This window comes from Wyeomyia smithii, chromosome 3, assembly GCF_029784165.1.
Source record: "Wyeomyia smithii strain HCP4-BCI-WySm-NY-G18 chromosome 3, ASM2978416v1, whole genome shotgun sequence".
NCBI lineage: Eukaryota > Metazoa > Arthropoda > Insecta > Diptera > Culicidae > Wyeomyia > Wyeomyia smithii.
In genome coordinates, this window is record NC_073696.1 from 101,437,764 (window position 1) to 101,465,189 (window position 27,426).

At 37.4% G+C, this 27,426-nt stretch overlaps 1 protein-coding gene across 3 annotated transcripts in view; it reads right to left on the bottom strand.

The window, feature by feature from the left end:
• The window catches only part of LOC129732540 (serine protease inhibitor 28Dc-like), a 30,402-nt gene extending 6,227 nt beyond the window's left edge, over positions 1-24,175 (bottom strand). Inside the window, exons 1-4 of one of the 3 annotated variants that reach the window (XM_055693498.1) lie at positions 23,918-24,170; positions 20,132-20,206; positions 19,647-20,069; positions 6,812-8,291 (exon numbers count right to left, since the gene is read on the bottom strand). In XM_055693498.1, coding sequence (XP_055549473.1) covers positions 7,001-8,291; positions 19,647-20,069; positions 20,132-20,196 — 1,779 coding nt within the window. In that variant the 5' untranslated portion in view covers positions 20,197-20,206; positions 23,918-24,170 and the 3' untranslated portion in view covers positions 6,812-7,000. Of the gene's footprint in view, positions 1-6,811; positions 8,292-8,911; positions 10,654-19,646; positions 20,070-20,131; positions 20,207-23,917 lie in introns of those variants that run through there. The other 2 variants (XM_055693497.1, XM_055693499.1) reach the window with 2 other exon arrangements.
• Between the last annotated feature and the right edge of the window lie 3,251 nt (positions 24,176-27,426).

Sequence of the window (27,426 nt, forward strand, 5' to 3'; positions counted from 1 at the left end):
AAATTTTTCGGGTCAGAAAACCCCGGGTAAAATGGCAAATTTTCAACCTAAACCAAAAAAACATCATTTGGTACCTTAGTTCACACTCGAGTTCTAAAACAAGACCACTGGAAACCTTATATCTTCAACAACAATAGTTAAATCCGAACATAACACAATTATACAAAAAATGTACCGTAAATACGTTTTTCGTTAGATGGTGTCTCGAAGAATTATTGTAAGAATAATTATTTTTCATATACTACACCCATGTCTATGTTTAAAGTAAATCTATCAATTTTATTTGCTATACATACGTGGATATAAAAGGTGATTTTTTGAGAATTTCTTTAAAAAAAATGCATAAAAATTACAAAACTGTATGAAATCTTTATTTGAGCCGATAAATTGGTTTATGCAATTTACTTTTGAAAGATAATTTCATTTAAATGTAAAATGGCAAATTTTCAACCTAAACCAAAAAACATCATTTGGTATCTTAGTTCACACTCGAGTTCTAAAACAAGACCACTGGAACCCTTATATCTTCAACAACAATGCACAGTGGTCCAATAAGGCAAAAAGTGGAACTTAATTCCATAGCGCCTTTTAACTTCATCCTAGCTTAATAGTGTCTTCGGAGCAATTGTTTGTATGAATGACCCGCATAATTGCAAATTGTAAAAAAATATCAAAAGTTTACTATACTAAAAATAAAAAAATTAACTTTTTTGTGTTAAGAGATAGAAGAATAGTTTATTCAGCAAAGTTGTAGAAAATTCAAAAATATGAAACTTTGTTGAACAAATGAAAATCCTATCTTTTTTCGGTACAAAGTTATGAAGTACATTACATGGAACTTATTTAAAAGTTAGTTTTTTGTACTTAATTTAGTTAGTTGCATTTTACACGAAAGTGTAGTTCGGAGGAATTGTTAGGGCACACAAAACAAACATTTTTGCCGAAGACTATATATCTCCAGGGGTTTTCTTTACAAAGTTATATCATATTTTAGCTTATTTTTTCGATAACTTCAAGAATGTATAGGTTAAAAAGGGGCAAGTGGAATTATGATGTCAATAGTTTTTCTTGAAGTTAAGCTGGAGTACTATAAACTTCTTTAGGTTCCATTTGTCCCAATCCACCCATTTTAGAGTACGGCGAACATATGTCACAGTAGGTTTTCATATATCAAAAATACTAACTTTTTTGTGTTAAGAGATAGAGGAATGGTTTTTTCGGCAAAGTTTTAGAACGTGCAAAAATATGAAACTTTGCTCAACAACCAAAATTTCTATCTTCATTGGGAACAGAGTTACAGAGTATTTTATGTAAAATTTAATTAAAAGTTAGTTTTTGTACTAAACTTCTGTTAGTTACATTTTACAAAAAAACGTTGTTCTACAAAAGGATTTTGGCATACAAAATACACGTTTTTGTTGAAGGCTACACATCTCCAGGACTTTTCCTTACAAAGATATAGCATAATTCAGCATATTTTTTCGATAACTTTAAGAACGTATAAAGGAAAAAGGGGCAAGTGGAATCATGATGTCAATTTTTTTTCTCAAAGTTCAGCTCAAGTGCTCAAAACTGCTATAAGTTCCATCCGTCCCAATCCACCTAATCTTTATTCTATACGTTGTTAAAGTTATCGAAAAAATATGCTGAAATGTGCTATAACTTTATAAGGAAAAGTCCTGGATTTGTGTAGCCTTCAACAAAAACGTGTGTTTTGTATGCCCAAATGCTTCTTCAGAACAAAGTTTTCTTGTAAAATGTAACTAACAAAAGTTAAGTACAAAAAACTAACTTTTAAGTAACTTTTACATGAAATACTCTGTAACTCTGTTTCCAATGAAGATAGAAATTTTGTTTGTTCAGCAAAGTTTCATATTATTGCACGTTCTAAAACTTTGCCGAAAAGACCATTCCTCTATCTCTTAACACAAAAAAGTTAGTATTTTTGATATATGAAAACCTACTGTGACATATGTTCGCTGTACTCTAAAATGGGTGGATTGGGACAAATGGAACCTAAAAAAGTTTATAGTACTTCAGCTTAACTTCAAGAAAAACTATTGACATCATGATTCCACTTGCCCCTTTTTAACCTATACATTCTTGAAGTTATCGAAAAAATAAGCTAAAATATGATATAACTTTGTAAGGAAAACTCCTGGAGATATATAGTCTTCGGCAAAAATGTTTGTTTTGTGTGCCCTAACAATTCCTCCGAACTACACTTTCGTGTAAAATGCAACTAACTAAAGTTAAGTACAAAAAACTAACTTTTAAATAAGTTCCATGTAATGTACTTCATAACTTTGTACCGAAAAAAGATAGGATTTTCATTTGTTCAACAAAGTTTCATATTTTTGAATTTTCTACAACTTTGCTGAATAAACTATTCTTCTATCTCTTAACACAAAAAAGTTAATTTTTTTATTTTTAGTATAGTAAACTTTTAATATTTTTTTACAATTTGCAATTATGCGGGTCATTTATACAAACAATTGCTCCGAAGACACTATTAAGCTAGGATGAAGTTAAAAGGCGATATGGAATTAAGTTCCACTTTTTGCCTTATTGGACCACTGTGCAATGGTTAAATCCGAACATAATTCAATTATACAAAAAATGTACCGTAAATACGTTTTTCGTTAGATGGTGTCTCAAATAATTATTGTAAGAATAATTATTTTTCATATACTACACCTATGTCTATGTTTAAAGTAAATCTATCAATTTTATTTGCTATACATACGTGGATATAAAGGGTGATTTTTTAAGAATTTCTTAAAAAAAATGCATAAAAATTACAAAACTGTATGAAATCTTTATTTGAGCCGATAAATTGGTTTATGCCATTTACTTTTTAAAGATAATTTCATTAAAATGTTGGCTACGGCTACGTTTTAAATGGTCCATACGAAAAGTCCAATATTGGGTCACTTTTTCGAGCATTTCGGCGGGTATCTCGCGAATAACGCGTGTAATGTTGTCTTCCAAGACTGGAATTGTTGTTGGCTTATCCGCATAGACGAGAGACTTAACGTAGCCCCACAAAAAATAATCTAGCGGTGTTAAATCGCATGATCTAGGCGGCCAACTCACCGGTCTATTTCGTGAGATGAATTGCTCACCGAACTCATTCCGCAATATGTCCATTGATTCGCGCGATGTGTGGCACGTTGCTCCGTCTTGCTGAAACCACATGTCAACAAGACCCAGCTCTTCCATTTCCGGCAAAAAAAAAAAATCAGAAATCATCGCGCAATAGCGAGCACCATTGATCGTAACGTTGCGATTTTGATAATCTTTGAAGAAGTACGGACCAATGATGCCTCCAGCGTGTAAACCGCACCAAACCGTGCATTTTTCTGGGTGCATTGGCGATCCTTGTATTGCCTCTTCGATCCAAATGCGGCAATTTTGCTTATTAACATACCCATTTAACCAGAAATGAGCTTCGTCACTGAACACAATTTTTCGGTAAAAAAGTGGATTTTCGGCAAGTTGTTCTAAGGCCCATTCACCAAAAATTCGACGCTGCGGCAAGTCGTTCGGCTTCAATTTTTGTACGAGCTGTATTTTGTAGGGCTTTACACCAAGATCCTTTCGTAAAATCTTCCATATAGTCGAATAACACAAGCCCAATTGCTGCGAACGGCGTCGAATTGACATTTCACGGTCTTTCACTACACTGGCTGATACGGCAGCAATCTTTTCTTCTGTACGCACTCTATGTATACGTGCTGGTGGGTTTATGTCCAACAGAGTAAAACTGGTTTGGAATTTCGTTACAATAGCTTGAATAGCTTGCTCAGTAGGTCGATTATGAGGATCATAAAATGGTCGTAATGCGCGAAAAACATTTTTCGCAGAGGACGAATTTTGGTAATAAAATTCGATTATTTGTAAGCGTTGTTCAGGCGTAAGTCTGTTCATGGTGAAATAGCAAACCAAACTGAGTACATTAGACTTTGACAGCTGTCAGAATTCCCGCGTGAACTGTCAAATTTGAATACACGAAAAACCAAAATTTAATAGCAAAAAAATCACTCTTTATGAGGAAAAGTTTTAAGCTATGTTCATACTAAGTCTCTTAACTTTTCCTTCTCTTTTGTATCCAATGACTATGCGCAAATTTGTGATTTGTATTACTTCATGAAGTAATTATATTTTTTGTCTTATGACTTACATTTTATGAGCGCTACATCCAACTTATGGTCGTCATGATCGCCCTGTTAGGTCACCAATTGAGCGTCTAGTGGAAAAATTTGAATCAACTCGTTGTTCGATCGTGTATCTCTCCATTATGAAATTTCAAACCTTACTGAAAAGAATTTCCGAAAGAGCGGGAAAAATATGGCATCGTTTGCTGTCTCTATCGGTTTACTGTTGTAGGGCCCTTGTCGAAAAACCCTTTAAAAACAAATATTTATTCTTATAACAGTTAGTCGGGACATCATCCAACGTGGAAAATTTTTAAAGTATATTTTTTGTAAAATTGAATCTTTCGGATCAAGCCATTTTTGTTCTACACATGAAGTTTTCATTAGTCTTGTTTTAGAATTACAGTGTAAATTGAGGTGTCGAATAATGTTTACTGGTTATTTGGTCCGGACAATTTTCCGAAGGTGCTAACACAGTTTAAATCTTCTGAATCAATGGACATGTTTTGCCTGCAAAACAACACCTACTATGATTTTCGTTTGTTTAGGAAAGGTTATTAAAGTTTTTCTTTTGCATGAGAACTCCCCCCTAAAACTTTGAAAGGGCGCAACTCAAAAATTAGTCCAAGGATGATTTTCAAATTCGCTCAGAAGTGCAGGATGGTAAAACAAATCCACTGGCATTAACTGTTTTGATGGCGTATTTTATTTTTCAATAACGGTTTTTGGAACACCTCGACATCAATACGGGCCTCGAGAAACGCTTCGTTTTGCAGCAGGATAACGATCCGAAGTATGCGACCAAGCTGACGAAGTCATTTTTCCGTTCCCGTCGCATCAAACTCCTTGAATACCCCACACAAAGTCCTGATCTGAACCCCATTGAATATCTTCGGGCCATCCTCTATGCTCGGATCTATAAAACTGTTGTAAGTAATAGAAAAAACTTATTTTGAAGCCCTTGAGCGCGCGTGGAAGGCACTCAACCCACGACACTTGAACAATATTGTCCAAAGCATGCCGGAGCGCCTACAGGAGGTGTTGAAAGCTAAAAAAGGCCATACTCACTATAACATTGTTGTTGTTTGATTTCAGTTTGGCTTATTTGATGCTATATTGATCTGGGCACTTTATTTTGTCCCTGTTCATTTATGAATTTCAAACGGTTTTTTCCATTAGAAAAACGTTTTGTTATCAGAGCAACATAAACTAAACTTGAAAAGAACATAATGAATAAGATTTTAAGAATTCTTAAAATTCTTCATTGATGATTATGATGTGTTTTCGTTTAATTTTAACCATGATATATTGAGTCATGGTGTAACGGTGTGTTAAATGCAGGATCGGCCATATTGGAAACAGATTTGATTGCAAAGTAGTTTGTTTATAATCAACCTCTCAAAAAAAAATCGCATCGTTGAACATATCATTTAGATGCATTTATATGGTAAATATAACAATGTTACATACCTTGCTATCAATATTTGTGCTTCTCGAAAGAAACTCACAAGTTAAACATCGAAAACTGGAACGTTTATTTTTCAATTGAGCAAGGAAACATAGATAAACAAGGACAAATTTCTTCCTGTTGTAGAGTGAGACTTCGTCTCCAACCTCCCTAAGCAAAAAACGCTACCTCACCCCGCGCCTACTTTTTGGCCAAACCGTTACACCATGTTCTACTCATAATGATTTCAACCAGAAAAACGAACGAAATGAAAAATAAAATAAACTGGGTACTCTAATTTGTCCCTCACTGTAATGATGTTTGGCTTGATAATAGATACCCAAATGTAGTTGTCTGGTCCCGTTTACGTGTCCGTTCTATCAGTGTTGTATTGTTAGAGCATGTTTTAAATTTCAACAATTGTAATTATGATTAAATTCCAATGATGTTAAATAATTTTAGCAATTATCTAGATTCAAAAAGCTCATAATTATCAGGACAAAAACAAAAACTCTAATATTTCTATGTTTGCATTTCAAAATTGCCGTGCACTTTCTTTTTTTTTTTATTTCACACATGCATCGCGAGCTAAAATGTCAAACTTCTTCGAGAGACCCCCGTTGAGTGGTCCCCGTGGTTCTGTAGTTAGCGATGTCGGTCGGCTAGCTCTCCCACACACGGTTGTGATGTCGGGTTCGATTCCCGCTCAGGTCAAGGATCTTTTCGAGCTGGAAATATTCTCGACTCAGCACTGGGGCACGGTGTATCGTTGTACTCATCAAATGTGCCAAAAACAATATTGATAACGAATTCTCTAACTAATCTAATTGATCGAGACCGCTATTAGCCCTCCAGGCTAGCGTGCGATATTGTTGCATTAAATCTATAGATGTGAAAAGTGAAACGACAATACGTACGCCACAACTATATCTCCCCCATTTCCTTGCAACCCACTCGGAAAAAAATGTGAGACGTCTCTGTCTGTTTTTGACATATTACAAAGTATGAATTTGGAAAATTTAAGTTTTTCAGAAAAATACCCGCAAAAAAATCTCTGCTAATCGAGTGAAGTTTCTTGCAAACTTTTCATAATCAAGCCAGAAGACATCGTTGAATTTTGGTGACTCGCTTGTTATTTTTGTTCACCCCTTCTTACCAGTATTTAGATGGAAAATATGATTTTGGATATTACGAGAACAGCTACGACTCATCTCCACGAATTATCTATTTAGTGTCATAGTTTGCCTTCGCAAGAGGGCAGCATTTCGGGGTTTCGCTTATTGCTAGTGTCATTTCATGTCTTCTATCGTTCTACATTACTACAACTTATAGCTATAAAATCTGGTTCAGAACCTGAAATCGGTTACAACAACTAACAGTTTTTGGATCACGTTTCTTATTCACTGGGATTGTACACGGCTCCAAAGAAGAGGGGCAGCTTGGTTTGATCGTTTCTGATTAGTAGTATAAATGGTTCGTCCGCACGAAACACAACGTTGGTCCCAGAACGGTTCAACGTTATGGCCGTAGCTGCCCCGCCCTCTGTTCCGCGTTCGTTGATCTCTAGCTCTACCTTGTGAATGGCGTCGCTAATGAACAACTGTTGGATTTTGGTTTGTCGGCGGGATCGACGGATCTTTTTTCCAGCGGCTGGTTTGACGATTCTTTTATTCAAAAAGAAATCTTTACTGCTAAGTGGATCTGCTTTACGCTTGCTCTCTGGTGGAGTTTTATACGACACATCACGTGTCACTCGTGATGATTTATTAGATGCATTTTCAGTTAAAAGGGTTGGCAAGGTTGTTGGAGATTTCGTGACTTCGTCGATCAGAGTTGTTGGTGGTTCTGTCGTTTCTTCAACTTCCGTAACGTTGTCTATTCGCGAGAAAATTAGCTGATTTGAATGGGATTGCTGTTTGTTTTTATTTTTCGAATAAACAGGTAAATTGACTGCAGGCCGTGGTTGTTCTGGTGTGGATGCAGATGCCGACAGTCGAGAATTGACTGAAATGGCGCTTAAATCACTTCGTGCTGGATTAAAAGGTGATCGTACGCCGAGAAGTCTTAGGATTCTCTTCAGATTGAGCGTACTAGTCACATGCATTTTTGGAAACAGAACCACTGCAGTTCTTCTCTTCATATGATCAATGAGGCTGTTTATTACTTGACTGTCTATTCTAGCTATTAATTCTTGGAGCACTTGCCGACTGGAAGAATCCGGTTTGATTACGTACATTGTGGTCAGCTTGTTTTTGTAGGGTATTCCCAGAATGCTTGCTTCTAACTCTGTAGAATGGTAATAAGGAAAACATCCACCATGAGCCATCATCGGTACCTTGATGGAGCTTTGATTCTTTCCGTCAGGAAAGAAATCGCGAAGCTGTGTGCCACCCTCGATGAACATTACTTCCCACAATGCTTTGAAGTACAGAGCACTGGTGATGATCATCACTGCGTTACTGCTGACGGACGTTTGGAAAACTTCCGGAATTTTACCCCGGGTGCTTGCACTGACCCACTCGTTAATGTGTTTGGTCGCCTGATCTGCGTGATTGGCGAAATCGAGCTTCTCTACCTCGCTTTTATATAACTCCTTCGCCATTTGATCATACGTAGGATTTAGGTTGAAGGTGCTATCCAGGAAGATGCCGTTCGCGAGGTGAATTTCGTGCATAAAACGCTCAAATCTACAAATAAAAAGTAATAAAATTATACTTTTAGGTTTGCGGTAGAGCAGTTGCCCGGAACAGTGCGATAGTTTGTCAGTCGTAAAGTGAAACAGCACATCACAGCATGCATAAGTTCTTTAAAGGGACAAAAGAATAAGATATTTACAGAATAAAAGAAAGTGAAAATTTGTTGATTACTCAGGGTACGAGTACGTTTTTGGCTATCCCTAAAAATGTGAACATGCAACAGCAACGTGCAGTCATAAACTACCAATTGAAAACATATATACAAACCTTAAAATATTTGTTTAGTGAACATTCTGAGATTCCCGATTAGTTGTATGCTTTTTTTTTACCATGTCAGGTCAGTGATACTCTCTGTAGTTATGTAACAATTAATTCATTGGAAAACGGAATATTTCGCATCGAGTAAATCGATTTAAGTTGGAGCGTGCAGGTCGTGGAGTAAAACTTTTTTTTTCTTGTTAAATTGAATTAAATCAAATTAACTTAATATGATTTCAAAACTAATTAGTGTGTAATGATACATAATACGATACGTTGATTTCCAGCGCTTTAAGCGTTTTTTTTGCAGATCGCGAAACTGAGATGGGATTTGAAGGCAAACAAAGCACTAGTCATTATTAACGTTATTTTATTCAGTAACCTGTTAACTGAAACGTACAATCTTTATCTCTAAGATCTTGGATCGTACACTGGGCCGTAGAAGAGTGGCAGCTTTGTGACATCATTTCGCAGATAAATGATATACGGTCCGTCTATACGTATCGTAAATGATGACGATATACGATCGATTACTACGGTAGAGACTGCACCACCTTCGGTGCCCTCCTCGTTGATATCCAGGCTGACTTTGTGAATGATTTGCCCCACGTACATGCTAGGCCTTTCGTTATTCCCGCTTTGACGTTTGTATCGAGTTTCCTGTCGTTGGTTTTGAGCGTACAGATCGTTGATAACAGGGCATCGTGTTACGAAGTAGCAATCATACTGATTGCGGCATTCCTGGATTGTCTGACACTGGGAAGTATCTAACCTTGGATTGTTCTGAGGACTGTTCTGGTTGGCAGAGTTAAGTCGTTGCGAAACTTCGAAAGGTTGCACAGTTGGTTCCGGTGCTCGGAATTGTTGATTGTTTTCTGGCTTAAACTGTTGTGGTTGTTGTAATTTGGGTATATCGGTAGGGGTTGGTGATGGTTTATATTTACAGCAGTAGCATACATTTGAGATAAAGTGACATCCATTTTGAGAACATCTTTCGTGTCTAGGCTCAGACAATATGTTATACGATTCTGCCATGCACATTTCAGCGTTATAAATGGGTTTTTTATATGTCCCGGTGGGACATTGACTTGCCACATACAAAGGTTTTATGTGACATCCTCTTGCATCCTCTGGTCCACGTGTGCGTAAATCACAAAAACAGGTACTACGATTGAGTTTGCAGTTATTGAATGAGTTGCACTCCTTCAGGGTAACAGTAAGACGAACTTGGGGCGGAAAAACGATCGGTGCTGGTACAGTAGTAGAAGATTCTATTTCTGGTTGCTTGGGGGTAGTAGATGGCCTGCGTCGATCAGGAGATCCAAATCCTTGAGCAGTTGAAGTTACTGGGTCGATTTCAGGTTTTTTGGAAGTGGTAGATGGTCTGCGTCGGCCAGGTTCCTCAAATCCTTGAGTATTTCTAGTCAATCCAGTGAGATTGCTTGTCTGTGGATCGAAAATGGTTCGCACCCCCAAACCAATCAGAACTTCTTTCAAACCAATTGTGCTCTCCAATTTCATCTTTGGCATCGCAATTGTCCCCGTCTTCACTTGCATTTTATCTATCATCTGATTAAACTGTTGTAATCTGAACCCGCCTTGTATTAAAGATGCTAGTTTCGTCCTGCTCGAATTATTTGGCATCAGGATGTACATGGTGGACTTACCTTCTTGATAAGGCAAACCAACAACTTTAGCATCTATTTCTTCCGCATCGTAGTATGGGAAGCATCCGGATGTTGCCATACCCACTGCATCAACAGGGGGCGCGTTTTTTCCGTTAATATAGAACGGTCTTGGTTTTGTGTCCGGTTCGATGAACATGGTTTCCCACTTGGCTTTAAAATAGAGAGCACTTGCCAAAACCATTGGAATATCGTTTACTTGATTTGATGAAACAATTTCCTGAATTTTATTCCTGGTTTTCTCCCGGACCCATTGATTGATGATGGACGCAGTTTTCGTAGGATTACGGCCAAACTCGAGCTGCTGTATTTCTGCGCCGTATAATGTTCGGGCTAACATAGCGTAAGAACTGCTTATGGGCAGATCCTGATTCACAAACACGCCATTGGCAACAGCAATTAGGTGTAAGCTGTTGGAGAAAAGGGTTGGTTTTATTGGTTTTAATGCTCGGTGGGTTGAGGTTCAAAGCTGTAAGCACCGTATGCTTGGAGGGGCAGTCTGTACAATGAACAAGCATTTGAAGCCAATTGGTTTCGAACAAATTCACAATAAGCGAGATTATAGAGTGCGTTATATACTACTATTATGGAAGTTATTACAAATGGAAAAGATCGCATAATTGTATTAAGAGACAAAATGTTGTATATTTGAGTGAAAGGTGAAGTTTGTTAAAGAAATAAGAAGTAATAAAAAGCTTCTGTTTATAAGCGAAATAAAGCATATGATTGGAAGTATTGCGTACACTCGTGGTGTGGATTCGGTACATTATTTTCCTGTATAGATCACTCATTGCGATCATAAACATTGATCTTTTTGTAATCCCGGGTGTTTGCTGTATTCCGTATTTATATTATTAGCAATACAATAATATAGGGAGTTAGGCTCATGCTCATCAACATCATGCTTGCGAATATCATTCGTGTTTGTGTATATGCTTTTCTACCTTTCTTTTTACACTCACTCTTCGATATCGTTTTTTGTGCCTAGCTACAATGTTTACATACCGCGAAATTCCATTTTAATTGACTGTTTTTAATCTGGCTGAAACTTTTCACAGATACTTCTATGGACTAAAAAAGCTTAAAGATCAGGCTCTACAAATAGTTGTAGCCATCAACACCGTTTTTACATAATACTTTCTCAAAAATTCATTGATATTAAAAAAAACATAAGTTGCAAAGTTTCAACCAAATCGATCTATTTGTAAGCAAATGGCGGCATATGGAGAAGTTGTGTCTACCAGAAACGGCAAGTGGAAGAACTTTTTAGGTGGTGTTCACAGCGGTGTACATATTTTACAAACGCGCTTACACTGACCAATTCCGAGATATAGCTTTGTTTTTTTTTCCTTTCCTTGGTGCTACATTATTATACACAGACACAATTGCGGGGCTAGCGCTGCGATCCTACTGACACTAACAGTCTCTCCCGAGCCGAGACTCGAACCTACGACGACTGGCTTGTTAGGCCAGCATCGTACCTCGAGAACAGCTGGGAGAGGCGAATTGTATTGAATGATTTTCCGGATCCATTTCTTAGTCGGGTTTCCTATGAAAACCAGATGGCAAAGACACCACGACTAGCGGAGACACCAACAGTGACGAACGTAGCAGAAGTAGCAGCTGGAGTGAACCACGATAAATTCACTGCCGTGGACAAAAAACATAACAGATGAAAGAACATGCAAGAACAAGGGCAGTAACCACCACAGATCGTATCGAAGAGTAGTGAAGATGAAAGCATGAACTCGGATAACCCATTTTTTGAGGTAGTAAGGGCCGAGGCTGTTTCACCACCCAGAAAAAAAATATAAACAGATGTAGTAAACAGCAGTCGTCTTTATAATTTTGTATCTGGAACTGTAAAGACGAGTTGCATTGTGTCTTGTCAAATAAACAATTTGATAAAAAAATCAAATAAAATTGAGATATTTTCTATGGAATTGCTTTACAATGGTTCTTCCATTACATTGGTTCATTGAATTATTTTACATTCAAAATTTTTAGAAGAGCCAAATGTGTCCACGATTGGCAGTGAAAGCATATCAATAAGTAGAATATGTATTTTAATAATATATTGAATCGCCGGACATTTTGAAGGTGTGCGGGACGCTTTAGATGAACATCGTTGGACAGATCAGATGCGATCTGCTTAAAATAGGTTCGGGGTGATTGAAATAGTGCCCCTTGATTGGGAACTTCAACTGATTACACTGGACAAAAATTAAAGATTAGATTAGGCCCCTATTACAGAAGACGAACGAACAACTCGTCTATACGGAACGCGAGTGAAACTTGGCTGATGACAGACGAGCTACTCGTCAAAAATCCAGCCGACTCGCCATCTGCAATACCAAATTTGGCCGCTCTCCTTGTCTCCTGTAATAGAGGCCTATAGCTTTTCAACCATTTTCGAGAACCAGCCCCTAGTGAAGACAACTTTTTCAGAGACTCAAATGCGTTTTCCCATAAACCAACGTAAAATCGACGAACCCAGCGAGCAACTACCTGTCGCACTTTGACGCACTTCTGCATACACTAGCATTTAGGAGCAAAGCTATAATCCACTAACTTCTCGGATACTACCTCGGATTTTACCCCATAAGTACTCGGCAGGGCACCCGGATACCCACAAAATCAAATGCTTCTTGCATTTTCATTTGTTGACCGATTCTCGATCCTGGCTTGTCAAAAGATTGGAAAATCTGTCTAGTTCTAGAATCCGGGACCGACATGAACCTGTGACCACATCTGGTTCCTGTACATCCGGATGTTCGGGAGCAAGTTCCAGTGAGACAAATTGGTACAATTTTTAATAAAACCGAACAACATTGGTATCAATATTCATGAAATCACTCCAGGAATCGATTTACATCCATTTTGAGTCCATCTGATGTGTGTCACCGAAATGGCCATAGCGGAACAGATTCCCGTTGGGTCCTATATGGCAACCAACATGATGATTGATTTCATGAATTTTGATATACATTTTGCTAGGTCTTCCATGGATAGAAACCCAAGCAATATGTATATCAAAATTTATGAAATCACTCCACTGCCGGTACCCGCATAACTGTCCCATACTGATTTTGGTCACTTTTGAGTTATCATCGGGAATCGACTTAATTGTTATCATATTTTCTGGGAAAAAATTAAAATTGATACTTTTGCATGGAAAAACATGAAAAAAATACCAAGTTGTTTTTGTCCCATATTGAAAGTACCCGCATTACAGTCCCACTGCATAGTGGTACAAACTGCAAACATATAATTTTGCTCCAGATTAGTGTATATCGGATTATTTCAGGCATATAGAAGTATGTCATTTAATTAACTAGACTAATGTTGTTTTTCTGTAGTACAATTTACGTTGCCAATGATATTGCCGGTTGCTGGTTGAATTTATATGAGATGGGACAAAATATGCGAGTACTTTTGAAATGTACCCGCATATTTTGTCCCATTTTGTCTTTTTTTTAACGTTAAAGTTATATAACGTAAAACCAATTCCATCCATTTTTTGTTCTCAACGATAAACATGTGGTGCCACGAAACTGTTATGGTCATTGGTTCTGGATGTAATTGCTGGAAACCCGAAAATTCACAGATAATATTAAATCGCCGTTTTCTCAACATGTTGTTTTACTTTTGTTATACTATTACCTTTGTTATATTACCTTTATTATACTAAACAAAGGATTTATATTACTTTTGTTATACTAAACAAAGGTTATAAAATCGGTCGAAAAACGCAAAATAGATCCATGATCCGGAGGGCCGAATCGTTTATACCATTCGACTCAGCTCGACGAACTGAGCAATGTCTGTTCGTGTGTTTGTATGTGTGTATGTATGTTTTTTTTTGTTCACACAACATTTATTTGACACGGCACAATACAAATTATTGTTTTACGGAGCCAATTAAATCTAATGCCTTATGGTCTAAAATATCTTATAAGCTAAAGGCAAATTCTTTACCCTCGCTGCCGACTACGAGCTGAAACTATATCTAATACTAAAACTAACATGTTTTTTTTGTTTCGTTGTTAAATTGGCACCTTGATGCTCTTCAAGTAGCTATAAACATGTAGCATGTATGGCAAGTTTCGCTGAGCGAGAATATCACGAACTGATGTATGTATGTTGTCTGTATGTATGTGCCGCAAAATACTAACGCACCTTTCTTACAGAACGCAATATCCGATTTTAATGATCTTATACGCAAATGGAAGCTACTGTGCTCCCCCAGAATGCTACCGAGTGGATTTTTGATTAGTGGCTTAGATTTTAAAATATTGATCAAAGAGTATTTTTTATATAAGACATTTAACTTTTAAGGCAAAATTAATGGTTCGGAGAGCCATGTGTTGTATACCAATTTACTCAGATCCACGAATTGAACAATTTATGAATGTTTGTGTATGTGTACCTGTACGTATGTATGTGTAAATATGCTGTTTATATGTGTAGTATATCAAAATCGACCCAAAAAAGAACGCTTATTCCGATTTTGATGTTCGCATGCTCAAATGAGAGCCCCAGAGATCTTTGAAAATCATACTGAGTGCGATCTTTTATTGGTTGCTTGAACTGTAGAGTTTTGACCAAAGTATATTTTAGACATGGGATATTTTACTTTCTGGATAATTTTTCTCTCTCACTGCTTTTTCTTCTTCTCTATCCCTCTTTTTTCGTATCGCTATTTATTTCTCAAAGGAAATCAACATTCATGGACAAATTTTCATAATCTTTACACTCTTCGCAGTGCGTCATAACTGGTGTAAATAAAAAACCCATTAGCTTTTTCTTGAAAATTTGAACCAGATTTTAGAAGACACTGCAATGATAACTTAGCTCTTTTTCTTCCAAAGCTTCCGTCCTCACTTCTTATAAAATATATACTAAATTGTACGTTGAACCTAGATTTGCGAAGAGTAAAAAACATTTACAGCTTTCGGGAGCCAAGCATTGTAGTAAAATCTGATCGCACAGTGTGCACATGTAACACAATTAGCGATGCTGATATTTTGAAAAGCTTTACCAAAGATGTATAGACCTATTTACGAATGTGTTAGTGCCATCCGTTAAGAAAAACACAAATAAATCGCTTTGCAATGCTACGTTTTGAACAGCTGGAAAATTTTTCAGTTGAATACTTATTTTATGTTTTAAATTTGTGACCAGGAATCTAAAGTAGCTGGTGAACGTAATCGGCAAAATTAGGAAAAAGTGTTGAAGCAACTCTACATGGTTATACACGTTTACTAGTGTGCGCAGGTGAAAAGTCACTTATCTCTATGAATGATACAATATGCTCATGTAAGATATAAATATTGATTTCTAATTTAAGGCTAAGTGCAAACAGAGTATCCATGTTATTCCACTTCTCGTTATCGCAGTAAGATTTAAAAAGTCTTTATTGTGGATTTTTTCATACAGCCTAGACCTTCGAAAACAATAATGTTCTCGCCTACACTCTGAAAACCCAATATTCTCGAAGATCGTGGAGAACCTTCATTTTCAGATAATGCATTTGAGATAGAATTAAATTGACAACTTTCATCAATAGCTTTATTTTTTTCCTGTATAATTCTCAACTATATTTCGAGATCAGGTTTGTAGAAGTTTGCTTCAATTCGTAAAAAAAACTTGATGCTGATTCATAAATCTAGGTCCTGCGATTTCTGAAAATAAATCGAATAAGTAGAACCGCATTAAACTAACATACATGTTTGCGGTTCTAGTGTGAAATCAGCATCATTGTTATCTATTACTGTTTCCCACGTTCGATTATCTCAAAAAAAAAATTCAATTACTTCTAGCCAGCATTTAAAAATTGGTTTGTGATCGAAAAAATAAGACTCATGTACTCTAGTGATAACATTCATATTATTTGAAAAAAAAAACCACGTCAAGCTTTAATTCAAAGATCGTCTTTGGTTAACTCTCTGAAAACTATCTTTTAAATTCATTTCATTCATTATTGAAATTGGACTTATGATGGTATACGATTTGTAAGTGACTAGCCAAATATGTATAAAGTAATAGTTAGTATAACAAAGGTTTCTGCACCACTAGGTGGATTAATTCAGGTTTTCATTATGGGACAGTTATCCAGGTACCGGCAGTCCAGGAATCGATTAACATCCATTTCAAGTTCATCTGATGAGTTGTCCCCGAAATGGCCGTACTGAAACAGATTTTCGTAGGGCCCTATTTGGCCGATTTAGTTTAACGACCTATTACTAGTATAACAACGAAGCATTACGATACACAAACCAAAATTGAACATTTGCATAGGTCAATTGATAAGTTCTGTCTAGCATTAAATCACAGAACAGATATGTAACTTCGAACAAAACTCGCTGCAAATCCTAGCCCACGCTTTTGCATTCATTTCTTGCTGTTCTATCCTACGTTGATTTTACAGTGCATCGTTCAAACAGTTCGCTCCAATAGTTTGAACAAGCATAAAAATCTATTCTTTTTTTTTGCTCCAATGACCAGACAAAAAAGTGATCCTAAATCTATCAAAATCAAGTTAAGACAGAACCGCATTCAAGAAAAATTGAACAATGTAAAAAAACGATTGTTTTTAGTCAAGATATTCTGTTTTCGACTCGGGCTACAATTAAATTAATTAAAAAAATATGTACAAAAAAACCTTGCACGTATGCGGTTGGTACTGTACGATTACCATAAAAAGGCACTCTCGCTACACCAATACCGGAGAGAACAAAAAATTCTCTCGACGAAAGTACGGCGAGAGGTCGTATAGTTTTTTTTTTTTGCTTTTTGGTTTTGTATGAGAACAAGAGAGACTGAAATAATTCTTCAATACGAGCAGGTATGAATGGTATAAGTGGAATAAACTTTTGAGTGTAAAACGTGTTCTCTCCACCGCTAGATGTCGATACTTTGAATAAAGAGATTTTGATCCCAAATTTGGCTGTAGATGGATTCGAAGAGACTAACACTTTTGTTGGCTGTAGATGGATTCGAAGAGACTACCACTTTTGTTGAGAAAAAGAGCTAATATGTTGATCTCGCGTTAGTTGTAGCAAAAAATGTAATAACTTCTGTTCAAACCTTAAAAAAATCACAATAAATCAACCTTTCTGGTCGCAGTAATAAGTCCATACAGGAAAAAAAATATTATAAAATTAACTGCAATTCTTCTCGACAATTTTTCATTTTCCTTGTAGTGGTTTTATTTGACCCAGGACTACGTCTATCTCGAAGTTAGGTCAATGAACCTAAATTTGAAAATCAAGAAAATCAGCCATGGAAAAAGTGATCAGAGTTTGAGCGCTTATGTTTCAGTAATTTTTTATGAGATTGTCGAGGTTTTGGCATCAATCGATCAGAATTTTTTTATGCACATACAACCAATCTGATTTTGGAATGATTTGTTGTTGTTTTACTCGCTCTAGTACACACACCCCACGCGCACCGAGAATTTATGAAAGGCACCATCCGAATTTATTCCAAAACCGTACCGATATCATATGGATGCTAGGTGCTGATTGTGAAAAAAAGAAAAGGGGAAAAAGTACCGGTCATCCCGTGCCTGGTTTCACCCGTATATCTGGCGGCTGTTGAAGAGTACTTGGTCAGAATCATCGGCAACTGGTACCTGTTGGTGCTCCAAAGTTATGTAATTGAAGCGGTAGAAGCCATGCAAATAAACTTATAATCGAATTATCGTTTTTTTTTCATAGTTTTCATTTTTCGACCGCGGTCGGTGCAGCTTTCCAAAATGTTTTACTTTTCTTGCCATTTCCTATTCTGCTACGCTTCACCCGATTTTACAAGTAACTGACGAAACCTTGATACAAAAGGTACCATTCAAACATTTTACCATAATTTTCATTCCAAAACCGTACCGATGACATACGGACGCCAGATTTTGGTATTACAGTTTTTTAGCGATAGCAGTTTGCAAAGCAATTTCGTTTAGTGAATAAACGAATATATCGAGAATTTCTACGAACATATCAATCCTCGCAATGTCTCATCAAATAAATATCGTCACTTGGATTCAATACTGGCACAACTCAGAATTTAGCAGTTTCGAGTTTTTAATGGCAGACGATGCCAAATACTATTAGGTTTCATCTCACGAAGACCCGTTTCAAAATTCACAAAAAATTCAATGTTATAAGTAGATGTGCTTTCATAGCTTAAATCTAAAATATCTAACTAAGGTTACAACTCGTATAATTTGCTCATCATATGTACATAATAGACTCAAACAAGTTCAGTAAAACTAGAAGTCTTAAAATTTGAAGTTTCAACGGAACTGGAAGGAGAAGTTTTTGACGCTAATTTTCAGACACGTTTTCTCGAAACTATGAATTATGAGTTGAGTCAGTATTAATTTCAACTGAAGATATGATGTATAAGCGCAATTCCCAGAAGGGTGGGTGAATCGGCAGAAGACGATTTCTCCAAAGCAACGAAATATAGAAAGATACCGTCCCTGCGTCATGCGGACGTATTTTGGATACTACCCTCCTACTATTTCCGATCTCCTAAACCGTATGGTATTTTTCAGATTTATTTTTTTGAATTTTCAGAATTTTTAATTTCATGCAACAACCTTAGTTTTCCAATATTCTGTGCGTATAAATTTTTGAAGCATGAAGTACCTATCAACGAAAATCGGGAAACTTATTGAGTTTGCAGAGAATAAAAGACTGTCATATTTTGAGATTTTTTTTTGTCCCATATCTTGATGTTTTAAAACACATTTTGATTTTCTCTTCACGTTGTTACCTTGCAAATGTGTTTATAAAGCAATACAAATCGTTAACAGAAATGTAACATTGTTGAATACTTTTTGTGTTGAATGCGAGGTTAGTAGAACATGCAGATTTACATATAGAAATTATGAAAAAAGAACCTCAGATACATTTCAATTAGAATGCTGGTGCATGCGCTCTATCCATTAGTAACTAAGATCCATCTATAAGTGAATGTCACTGTGTTCCTACCACATACATATTGACAAAAAAGCGTACATAGCTATTAACAAATATATCACAAGAAGATATTTACCTTGAGATTTTCGTAATACCTCGCTTGTTCCGTTCAAGGCAACTTGAACTATCACTGGGTTCTACTGATGACACTTCATGTTTTTCAGAACTACCTCCAATTTCCGAAAACTGATTTCTGATTCGCACGTATTTTTTGACCAACGCGACAATGACAATTCACTTCGTAGAAGAGACGGAAATTACGTGACGTGTGCTTATTTTGGAAAAGTAATTAATAGCAACAACTCGCGTACTACACACCACTATGATATTTTCGGTTAAGTGTCAATTTTGAAATTAGCGCATGAGTGCATGATAAGGTCTATGTCACACTATATTTCAAGCATCAAATGATAACTTACTCTGCATCTCGCCGGTGGCGCCGTCCCTTGGTTTCTTTCTGGAAGCTGCTTCGTGAATCAGTAAAATCATCATAGTCCACGTTGTTACACGTGTCGTTCTCCCGCCAGGGCACATTGGCTTTGAGGCTCGGATTGTTGGACACCAGCTCGCCGAAAAGTTTACCGAAGCCTTTGTGAATTTCGGTGAATCTGATCGTACTGTTCGAGAAACCCATCAACTCCATCAGTTCTGTCCGGGTTGTACCACCGGATCCGAGCAGTAACAGCGACAGAGCGCCCGCGATACTAACTGGTGAAAAAATTTCCGTCTTACTCCGGTCGCCTACTATGACTCGGCTAATTTTCTGAGCCAAATTGGTAACACTATCGGCTACTATGTCTAAGGCATTGTCCTGCGAGGAATCCTCGGAGAACCGATGAGGTCTGTAAACAGATTGGTTATGGTTAGTCATCTGCTCCTAACGTTTTTTATCATGTCAGTTTACCTTTGACAGTTGGATTGATGTAGAGCTGCTATCAGAATTATTCCCAACATATATTTGAGTCTCATTTTGAAGCTCCTGCGAACAAAGAAAAAGAAAGAAATTAGAATGTCAATAAGTACCTAGTGGTGCGCATTGCTAACCAGAAATTTAGCGCCGCTAAATGCTAATCAAGAACCCTAAGCTAGTGAGGTTTGAGTACCCCGAATTTAGGTTTTGTTTTTATCGGTAGTTTACACAGTAATTATTTAGGTAAATATGAAATTTTGAAATGTTGGTTGGAAGCAATCTACTTAACTTTTGACGCGAAAAGCGCATATTTTGTGTCAAACAAACTTTTCCTAAAACACGTAAACGAAACGGAAAAAGCTAGGCTTGTACTTGTCTCACGAGGAGACACAATTGAGCGATGTGTGTGAATGGAACACGCATTCTGAAAGCCATCTTTTCAATAAAGTAGGTTGGAGCAATTTGTGCCCATTATCACACTATGCGAATAATTGCAAGTTTAGCAAACTAGTGATTGGTGTTCCGGATATCATGTTATTGACGACACTAAGAATTTCGCTAATCAGTTTTAATCTACTAGATAAAAATTAACGCCATTGTGGCCACCACTAATAACAAGAAAGTGGTTAGTTATTAACGAATTTTTGTTACAACCCGGTTTTTATTTTGGTGTGAAGGTGTGCTACGAAATACCCGATGCGGCTTAAAATTTGATGTCTCTTCTATACTGACTATGACTGCAGGTCAAACTCTGGGCAAACTAATCCAGCCCATAAGCACCAGTACCGAAACGACATGAAAGGCATAAATAACCTGCTGAACGTTGTGAATAACTATTCATTTTAAAAGTGTGTGTTGATGAGCGCTCGCCTCCGGTATCTATAATCGCTAGGAGAAGAAACTGGTTCAGAGGAATATTTTCGCATACGGGAACCGGTTTCGTACTTCCGGGAAATCCATGCCATTCCGTCAAATTGCTGAGATCACCTCGAATGCAGTTTGGCGGGTGTGTCAATTCCAAAGTTCGTGACAGCTTACATGGATGGATCGACGTCAATACAGAAGACGGTACTTTTTGGCTGGCCGTAATGATCGTTTCAAGGGTGTGCGAACGTGATATCCGCCAGCCGAGGTAATGAAATATAGTAGTAGCAAATCAGCTGATTGAATAACTCCGTAATAGACGCGGTATTTTCAGACGATTAATAACACTTTCAACCCTTACATTAGTTTCGTGCATAGTGGCATCAGTGGGCGTTCGTCAAGTTACAAATGTACATACTTAAAAATCATTTGTTGTATATTTTAGATTCAAGATGTCTGATTTTTAGAGGTGGTATATTGGAACTTCTTTCACATGTTATGTGAGAGGTTGATTTTGATAATGTGTCAAAAAGATATGGGTTTTAATGTTTTTACAGCCATGTATTCTATAAGATTTATAAGATGCTAATAACAAGCCATTGCCTGTTATGACACACGTAGAAAATACAAGAAAAATGTTCAGGACGAATTTCCGTGTATATTTTTGGATAGAAAAAATACCGGCAATAATGCTCTAAGTTACTCTGCAAGTTGTAATTCAGACCAGAGGAATATTCTTACGAATGAAACGGCGGAAAAAATTATTTAAATCGGTGAGCTCGCGAAAAAGAAACTAGTTCCATGTTCTCTATAAGTTTCGCATCCTGTTTGTTCAACATAGAAAATACGAAAGCGAACCGTATCTTCCTACTCATTTAAGTTTTACTTGCGCGAGCATATTCTGGTACGACTGTCAGAAACTTTGCAATCGAAAGCAATGCGCTTATCAGACTTGATAGGCACGCACGGCACTGGTGAGCAGTACCAAAATGATGCAGAAAGTTTTAAAGTAGCACGCACTCAGGTTAGGTGTTTGTCCCCGGTTTGGCACCGCTACAAATAAAGTACCGCACTATACTTGTATTGAGTGTCCTGTGGTGCACCGAGTTCCTGTGAATGATTTTGAAAATTTTTGTCCATTCCTTTAAGGTGAATCGGGACGGAATCCAAGCATTAGTTTATCATTGTTAACAGTACATGGTTACCAAATTTTAAATTTTTCTGATGCCATAAATTTAACAGAGCTAAAACAATTTGAACATTTTATTATGCTAGCGCAGCCTACTGCTGACAGTGCTGACAACACGGACGTGAAATTTGACAGACGCAGCTGACTTTAAATTGAAGTTGAAAATGTTCTAGTCACTACCGGCGCGAAAATTTGAACAACACCGAGAGAGAAAAAATAGTGATGTGAAAAATAGCAAGATTGAGAGCTTTTAAAGGTTTAACGGTGAAACCAAATGTGCAAACTGATTCAATTAGGTGCCTGATGCTGGTTTAGCAGTTTCACAATAAATAACTGCAGGTTAACTGAAAAATTAATGATATTTTATGGGACATTCCCGAAATGCGGTCGTATGCAGGTGGAAGCCATCGGTCCTCGTATGCTTGGATTCCGTCCCGTTCTACGTTAATATGGATTGCTTTAAACCTATCCCCGCGGAGAGAAATCAGTTTTTACATCGAAAAATGACATTCAAACTCTTGTTACTCAGCAACCGCATGCATGATTGGCACAAACTATATTGCATGTTGAAGGTCAATCTGTTCTTTAACTGTTTAGAATATTTTCATCGTTAGAAATTTCAAGTATAGTTGTTAAACTGTTATCAAAGTTAAAATGTCAGGTGATGCCATATGGCATCACCCGCGGGGAATGGGTTTAAGATGCTTTGTATTTTATTTTGAACAATTTTTGAACAGCTCATAAAAGGTGTTTGATTTTCTTTTTTTCATTCGCGAAAACTTGAAGTTATAACATGAGTGATTTTCAACATTTTAGGGTGAAGAAATCAGATTTTTTTATCTCTATAAACAAGTTTTTTCCATCTGTATCTGAAGACGATTCATTCAAACATTTAGTGATTATCTCCCTGACTCAAACCTGAACAGCACACTAAACGCTTCTAAGATACTATTAAACGCCAAACATTACATTATTATAGTGGTTTCATGCGATCAAAACAACAAATGAAAAAAATTGGTTTTCCGTGTAGGTTGTAACGAAAGGACCTTGCATGAGAGTCGTTCCGTCTCGGAGAAAATAGACTGAGCTTATAAAGCTCATAATGAACGTTTACGTTTTGCTATTTCACGCGCTTTTTTGAAGCTATCAATAAAAAATAGTTTTAAACTGCTATTCCGCAATAAGTAACATCTGGCAGAGTCAGCGTATTTGTAAATCGATTACCGTTGGTTTGTTTACACCAGCAACTTGTTTCCCGTCGACTGTTTACCCATGGTTAGGCATTCGTCACACAAAAGTAAACGCGCTATTCCCTGTAAACCTTCTCAAAGCTTTATGTTGTTGTTCCTTCGGTAAAGAAGGTCAAGATTTGGCTCCTCCAGGCCTATCGGGATTCACCGCTAACCGACAAAAATCTCGCACTGTTGTCCTTCGCAAGTCTACAGGTTCACACCGTCGATGACCCTTAGATGATAAGCCATATTTTGTGACTCGTTTTCTTTGCGATTGGACGCTACCCAGCATAACTGGAATAGGAAATATTTTCTACTGGTTGGCAACTTCTAGCAAGACAGGCACAGGAAAGTGTATATTCTCGCGATAATTTGGAAATCCCACAAGTCGTTAATGACTTACTATCAGCCATTATCACTCAATTTTGCTGCTCTCTTGTTCTAACGTTATGATCACTGAGTCAACTTCACCGCTGTCTACATCATTTGAATTACCTTGTAGCTTCTCACTCAAAGCTGTTGCAAATTGCAAAGAACTCTTGACACTGCGCTGGAATCAGGTTTTCCAATCACATAAACCTTTATCCGATCGACCCGGTTCATCAACCTGCACTGCGGAAGATCCCGAATACGATCGTTCTCTGATTTCTGCTTATAAACACTGTCTGCTGCGCGTAGCGATAAGACCCTAGGAAATTCCGTGATCACACCCGAACGTAGCTTCCGAAGAACTGAAAACTTGTTCCGCTCGGCAGCCGATTTAAAAGTCACTTATACTACCTTCGCCTAGAGAGAGAGAGAAAGAGACCGGATTAGCGAGGCGATCGCGAGCTTCGTGTTTCAGAATCGCGTCATGATCTTTACGCTCATTACCGATCGGAGAATCGCTACGGTTGCCAGAAATAGGTTATACGTGAAGAATACTAATTGCAGAGTTTTAAATCCCAAGTATTGTAAAACACGTTGAGCCCTAGTGTCAGACTCATTCACAATTTGTCTTCATTTGATATCCCTCCAATGTTAAGCGAAGGTAGAACTTCGAATAGCTGAATCGAAAAAGCTTAAAGCTAAGTGCTAAAATTTTGTGAATAATGTGATTTGGCATCCTGTAACCCGTACGATTGATATTGGCGACACGATCGTTAGTTGTCCGAGTGTGAGTGATAGATACGATGAAACACCCTTGATTTACACAGAACTGTTACAATCTCGTGAAAAGTTATTACACTAACGAATTGGCCGATCCGAAAGTCGCAATTTTTGTTGACATTCAGTCGCTACCGATGCATGCATTCGTGGATAGGCAAATCGTTATCGGATGTCCAGTCAGTGTGGTTTGGCAAACTCTCTGGTGCTGTGTGATTTCCGGTTCTTTTTCATCGCCCATCGGCAGTGGACCAGCAGACTAGGGCCAATGGAAATTTGCTAGGTTAGTCATTCATTTCGTTTGTGCGGTTTTTGTTTTCTTCTTGCGATTGAATTCATTGACGCCTCTGTCGGCACAAACCGTCTAGGTGTAAGGTAAATGTTATTCAAAATTGTTTTGCGGTGCGGAATACCTAATTTTTGGGACCTTTTTCATTTTCGCACGTGACAGTAATTCTGCGGCAATGAAAGCTAGTGATTGATGGTAGCACCGAGTTGGTCGGAATTTTTTAACCACACAGCGTGACCAACGGGAGAGGTTACTGGAATGGGTCATTGTTGTTTTGTATATAGTGATGAATCTTGGGATGGTCTATGACACATAACTTCGCTTTGAATCGATCCGTTTGTTGCAATGGTCGCTTTCTGATTTTTCAATATTCTCAATTTCCTAATTAGTTTTTTTTCTGTACTGTATAAAGCTATTTTGCATCAGTACAAAATACTTGCAGAGCTCACATTTTAAATGCGACACATCTTTCTACTGTCAGTCAATGCAATAATCAGCGCGACTTGATGATGCAATCAACACTTGATAGAACAAAATTTTAGGTTGAGGTGTGCATCATCAGAAATATGAATTGTTCAAAACCAGTCAGGAAATTGTATGTATTCTTATTGCAGCTCAGAACCGTACTTAAACAATGTAGTTAAGGGCCCCACACCACAGAGAGTGGACATTTATAGCACGAACATGAGATTTTAAATTATCGTTAATTATCGAAAATTTCGAATAGTCTGTCCCGGCAGGCTTGACGTAGGACTACGAATGAAATGATGAATTTTAATGAATTATCCCATTGCAACAAATTAATTCTATTATACTTGAGGTTTGCTATAAAGGTGCTTTTATACTATTGGCCGTACACAATTGTATTGCACAGGGTGTGACGAAAATAATGCCAAAGTTTATGATGTTTTTTTCAAATATTATTTGAAGTACCTTTTTGATTCAAACTTCGAACAGTCCCAAATTTCGAACACTTCAGAACAAAAATCGAATTATTATGTCTAGTGTAATAAAAGGCATGATTATTATATACCATTTCGTTCCTTAGAATGTCCTTCACCCAGCAATGTATAGCTCTTTACTGTAGGGCAACTTCCAGGGAAACAGCAGGCGTTGAAAAAAGTGTCAGTCAGTATTCATACGGCTTGTCTATCTATCTTTTGGCGATTACGTTGAAGTTTGAAACAAAGCCGAATTCTGAATTCTCCTTATTTTCATATACAAAATATGTTCAAATCTATATGAACAACTCTTATTTGCAAAAAAAATAAAATAACCAACATGGTAAACCGTTAAGATCGACGAGAAAATTTATTTTAAATCCAAACATCATTACACTAGCTAGATGGTTGGTTTGGAACTTAAACTTTGCTTTCTCAGAAACATCGATAACTCTCTTCGGTGGAATGAACCGGTTTGTGCGGCTGTTGGACCATCGATGCTGAACATCTTTTCGTCGGAGAACAAGACTACCATTTTTTCCAGTTTCAGCATAGAAAGTAATTTCTTCGAACGAGTCAATCGGAGTATTTCATTGTCATCCACAAAATACATAAGCACTTTTTTCGAAATTTTCGAGACCCCACCCCTTTTCATCAGAATGAGGCTCAGTTGGATTTTGCATTACCCTCTCCCCCCTTTTCTCTTTACGGAAAATGTTTTCTCCTGCCAGCTATACCTAAAATGGCAGCCCCATCAGCAGGATGTAGGTGTCGCGACCCTGGTAACGTAGCCTACCGAAACCTAGCCTAACCACGAATAACGAAATTAGAGATATGGAACGGAACAATCGGCAAAGACCTAGGCTACGAACACAGAAAAAGAAAACGATGGACGATTGGAAATGGAGTTTTTGGAACGCCTCTCTCAATGAACCGGTGCGAGCTGGCTTGCTTGCTTGAAAACTACAGTGGCAGGGAGTTGAAATCGCAGTGATTCAGGAGGTTCGGTAGCCATGTTCTGGAGAAAGGAAATTTCGTGCAGTAGATTCTATTGCACACACTTCTTTCAAGTTCACCTACAGTGAAACGGGGCGCCGGTTTCGTAGTGTTGGGAAATCATAAAACAAGAGTCGTCCGGTGAAGGATCGTAGATGACTGTATATGCGTGTTGAGGATTAAGGGCAAATTCTTCAACTACAGTTTAATCAATACCTACCACCGACAAACGAGAAACTCTATGACGTCAAAGATGAGTTCTATCAAAAGCTGGAACGACCCAAGGAACAATTTGGAAGCCCTTATAAAGGCAAATGTGGAATAAGAGCAGTGTAGATGCAACCGGTGCTGAATAAACAACACGTTGAATTATTTGTTGTACAAACGTTGCCGCATTCTTTATTCATATATTATTCCAATAGTGGAACTCCAGTTTAACAGAAGTTGTTTAAACGTTTGCAAGAGATTATAAGCAACACTAATAAATATGTGCTGCGTTAAAGCGCTTTAAAGGTGTCCGCTCATCAGTTGCATTCTCGCCTAATAAAAGCGATTTGAACATTTCAAACGGCAACCTGGCGACTGTTATTCTGCACGTGTTGTTCAAATGCTGCACATATGAATTTTAAGTC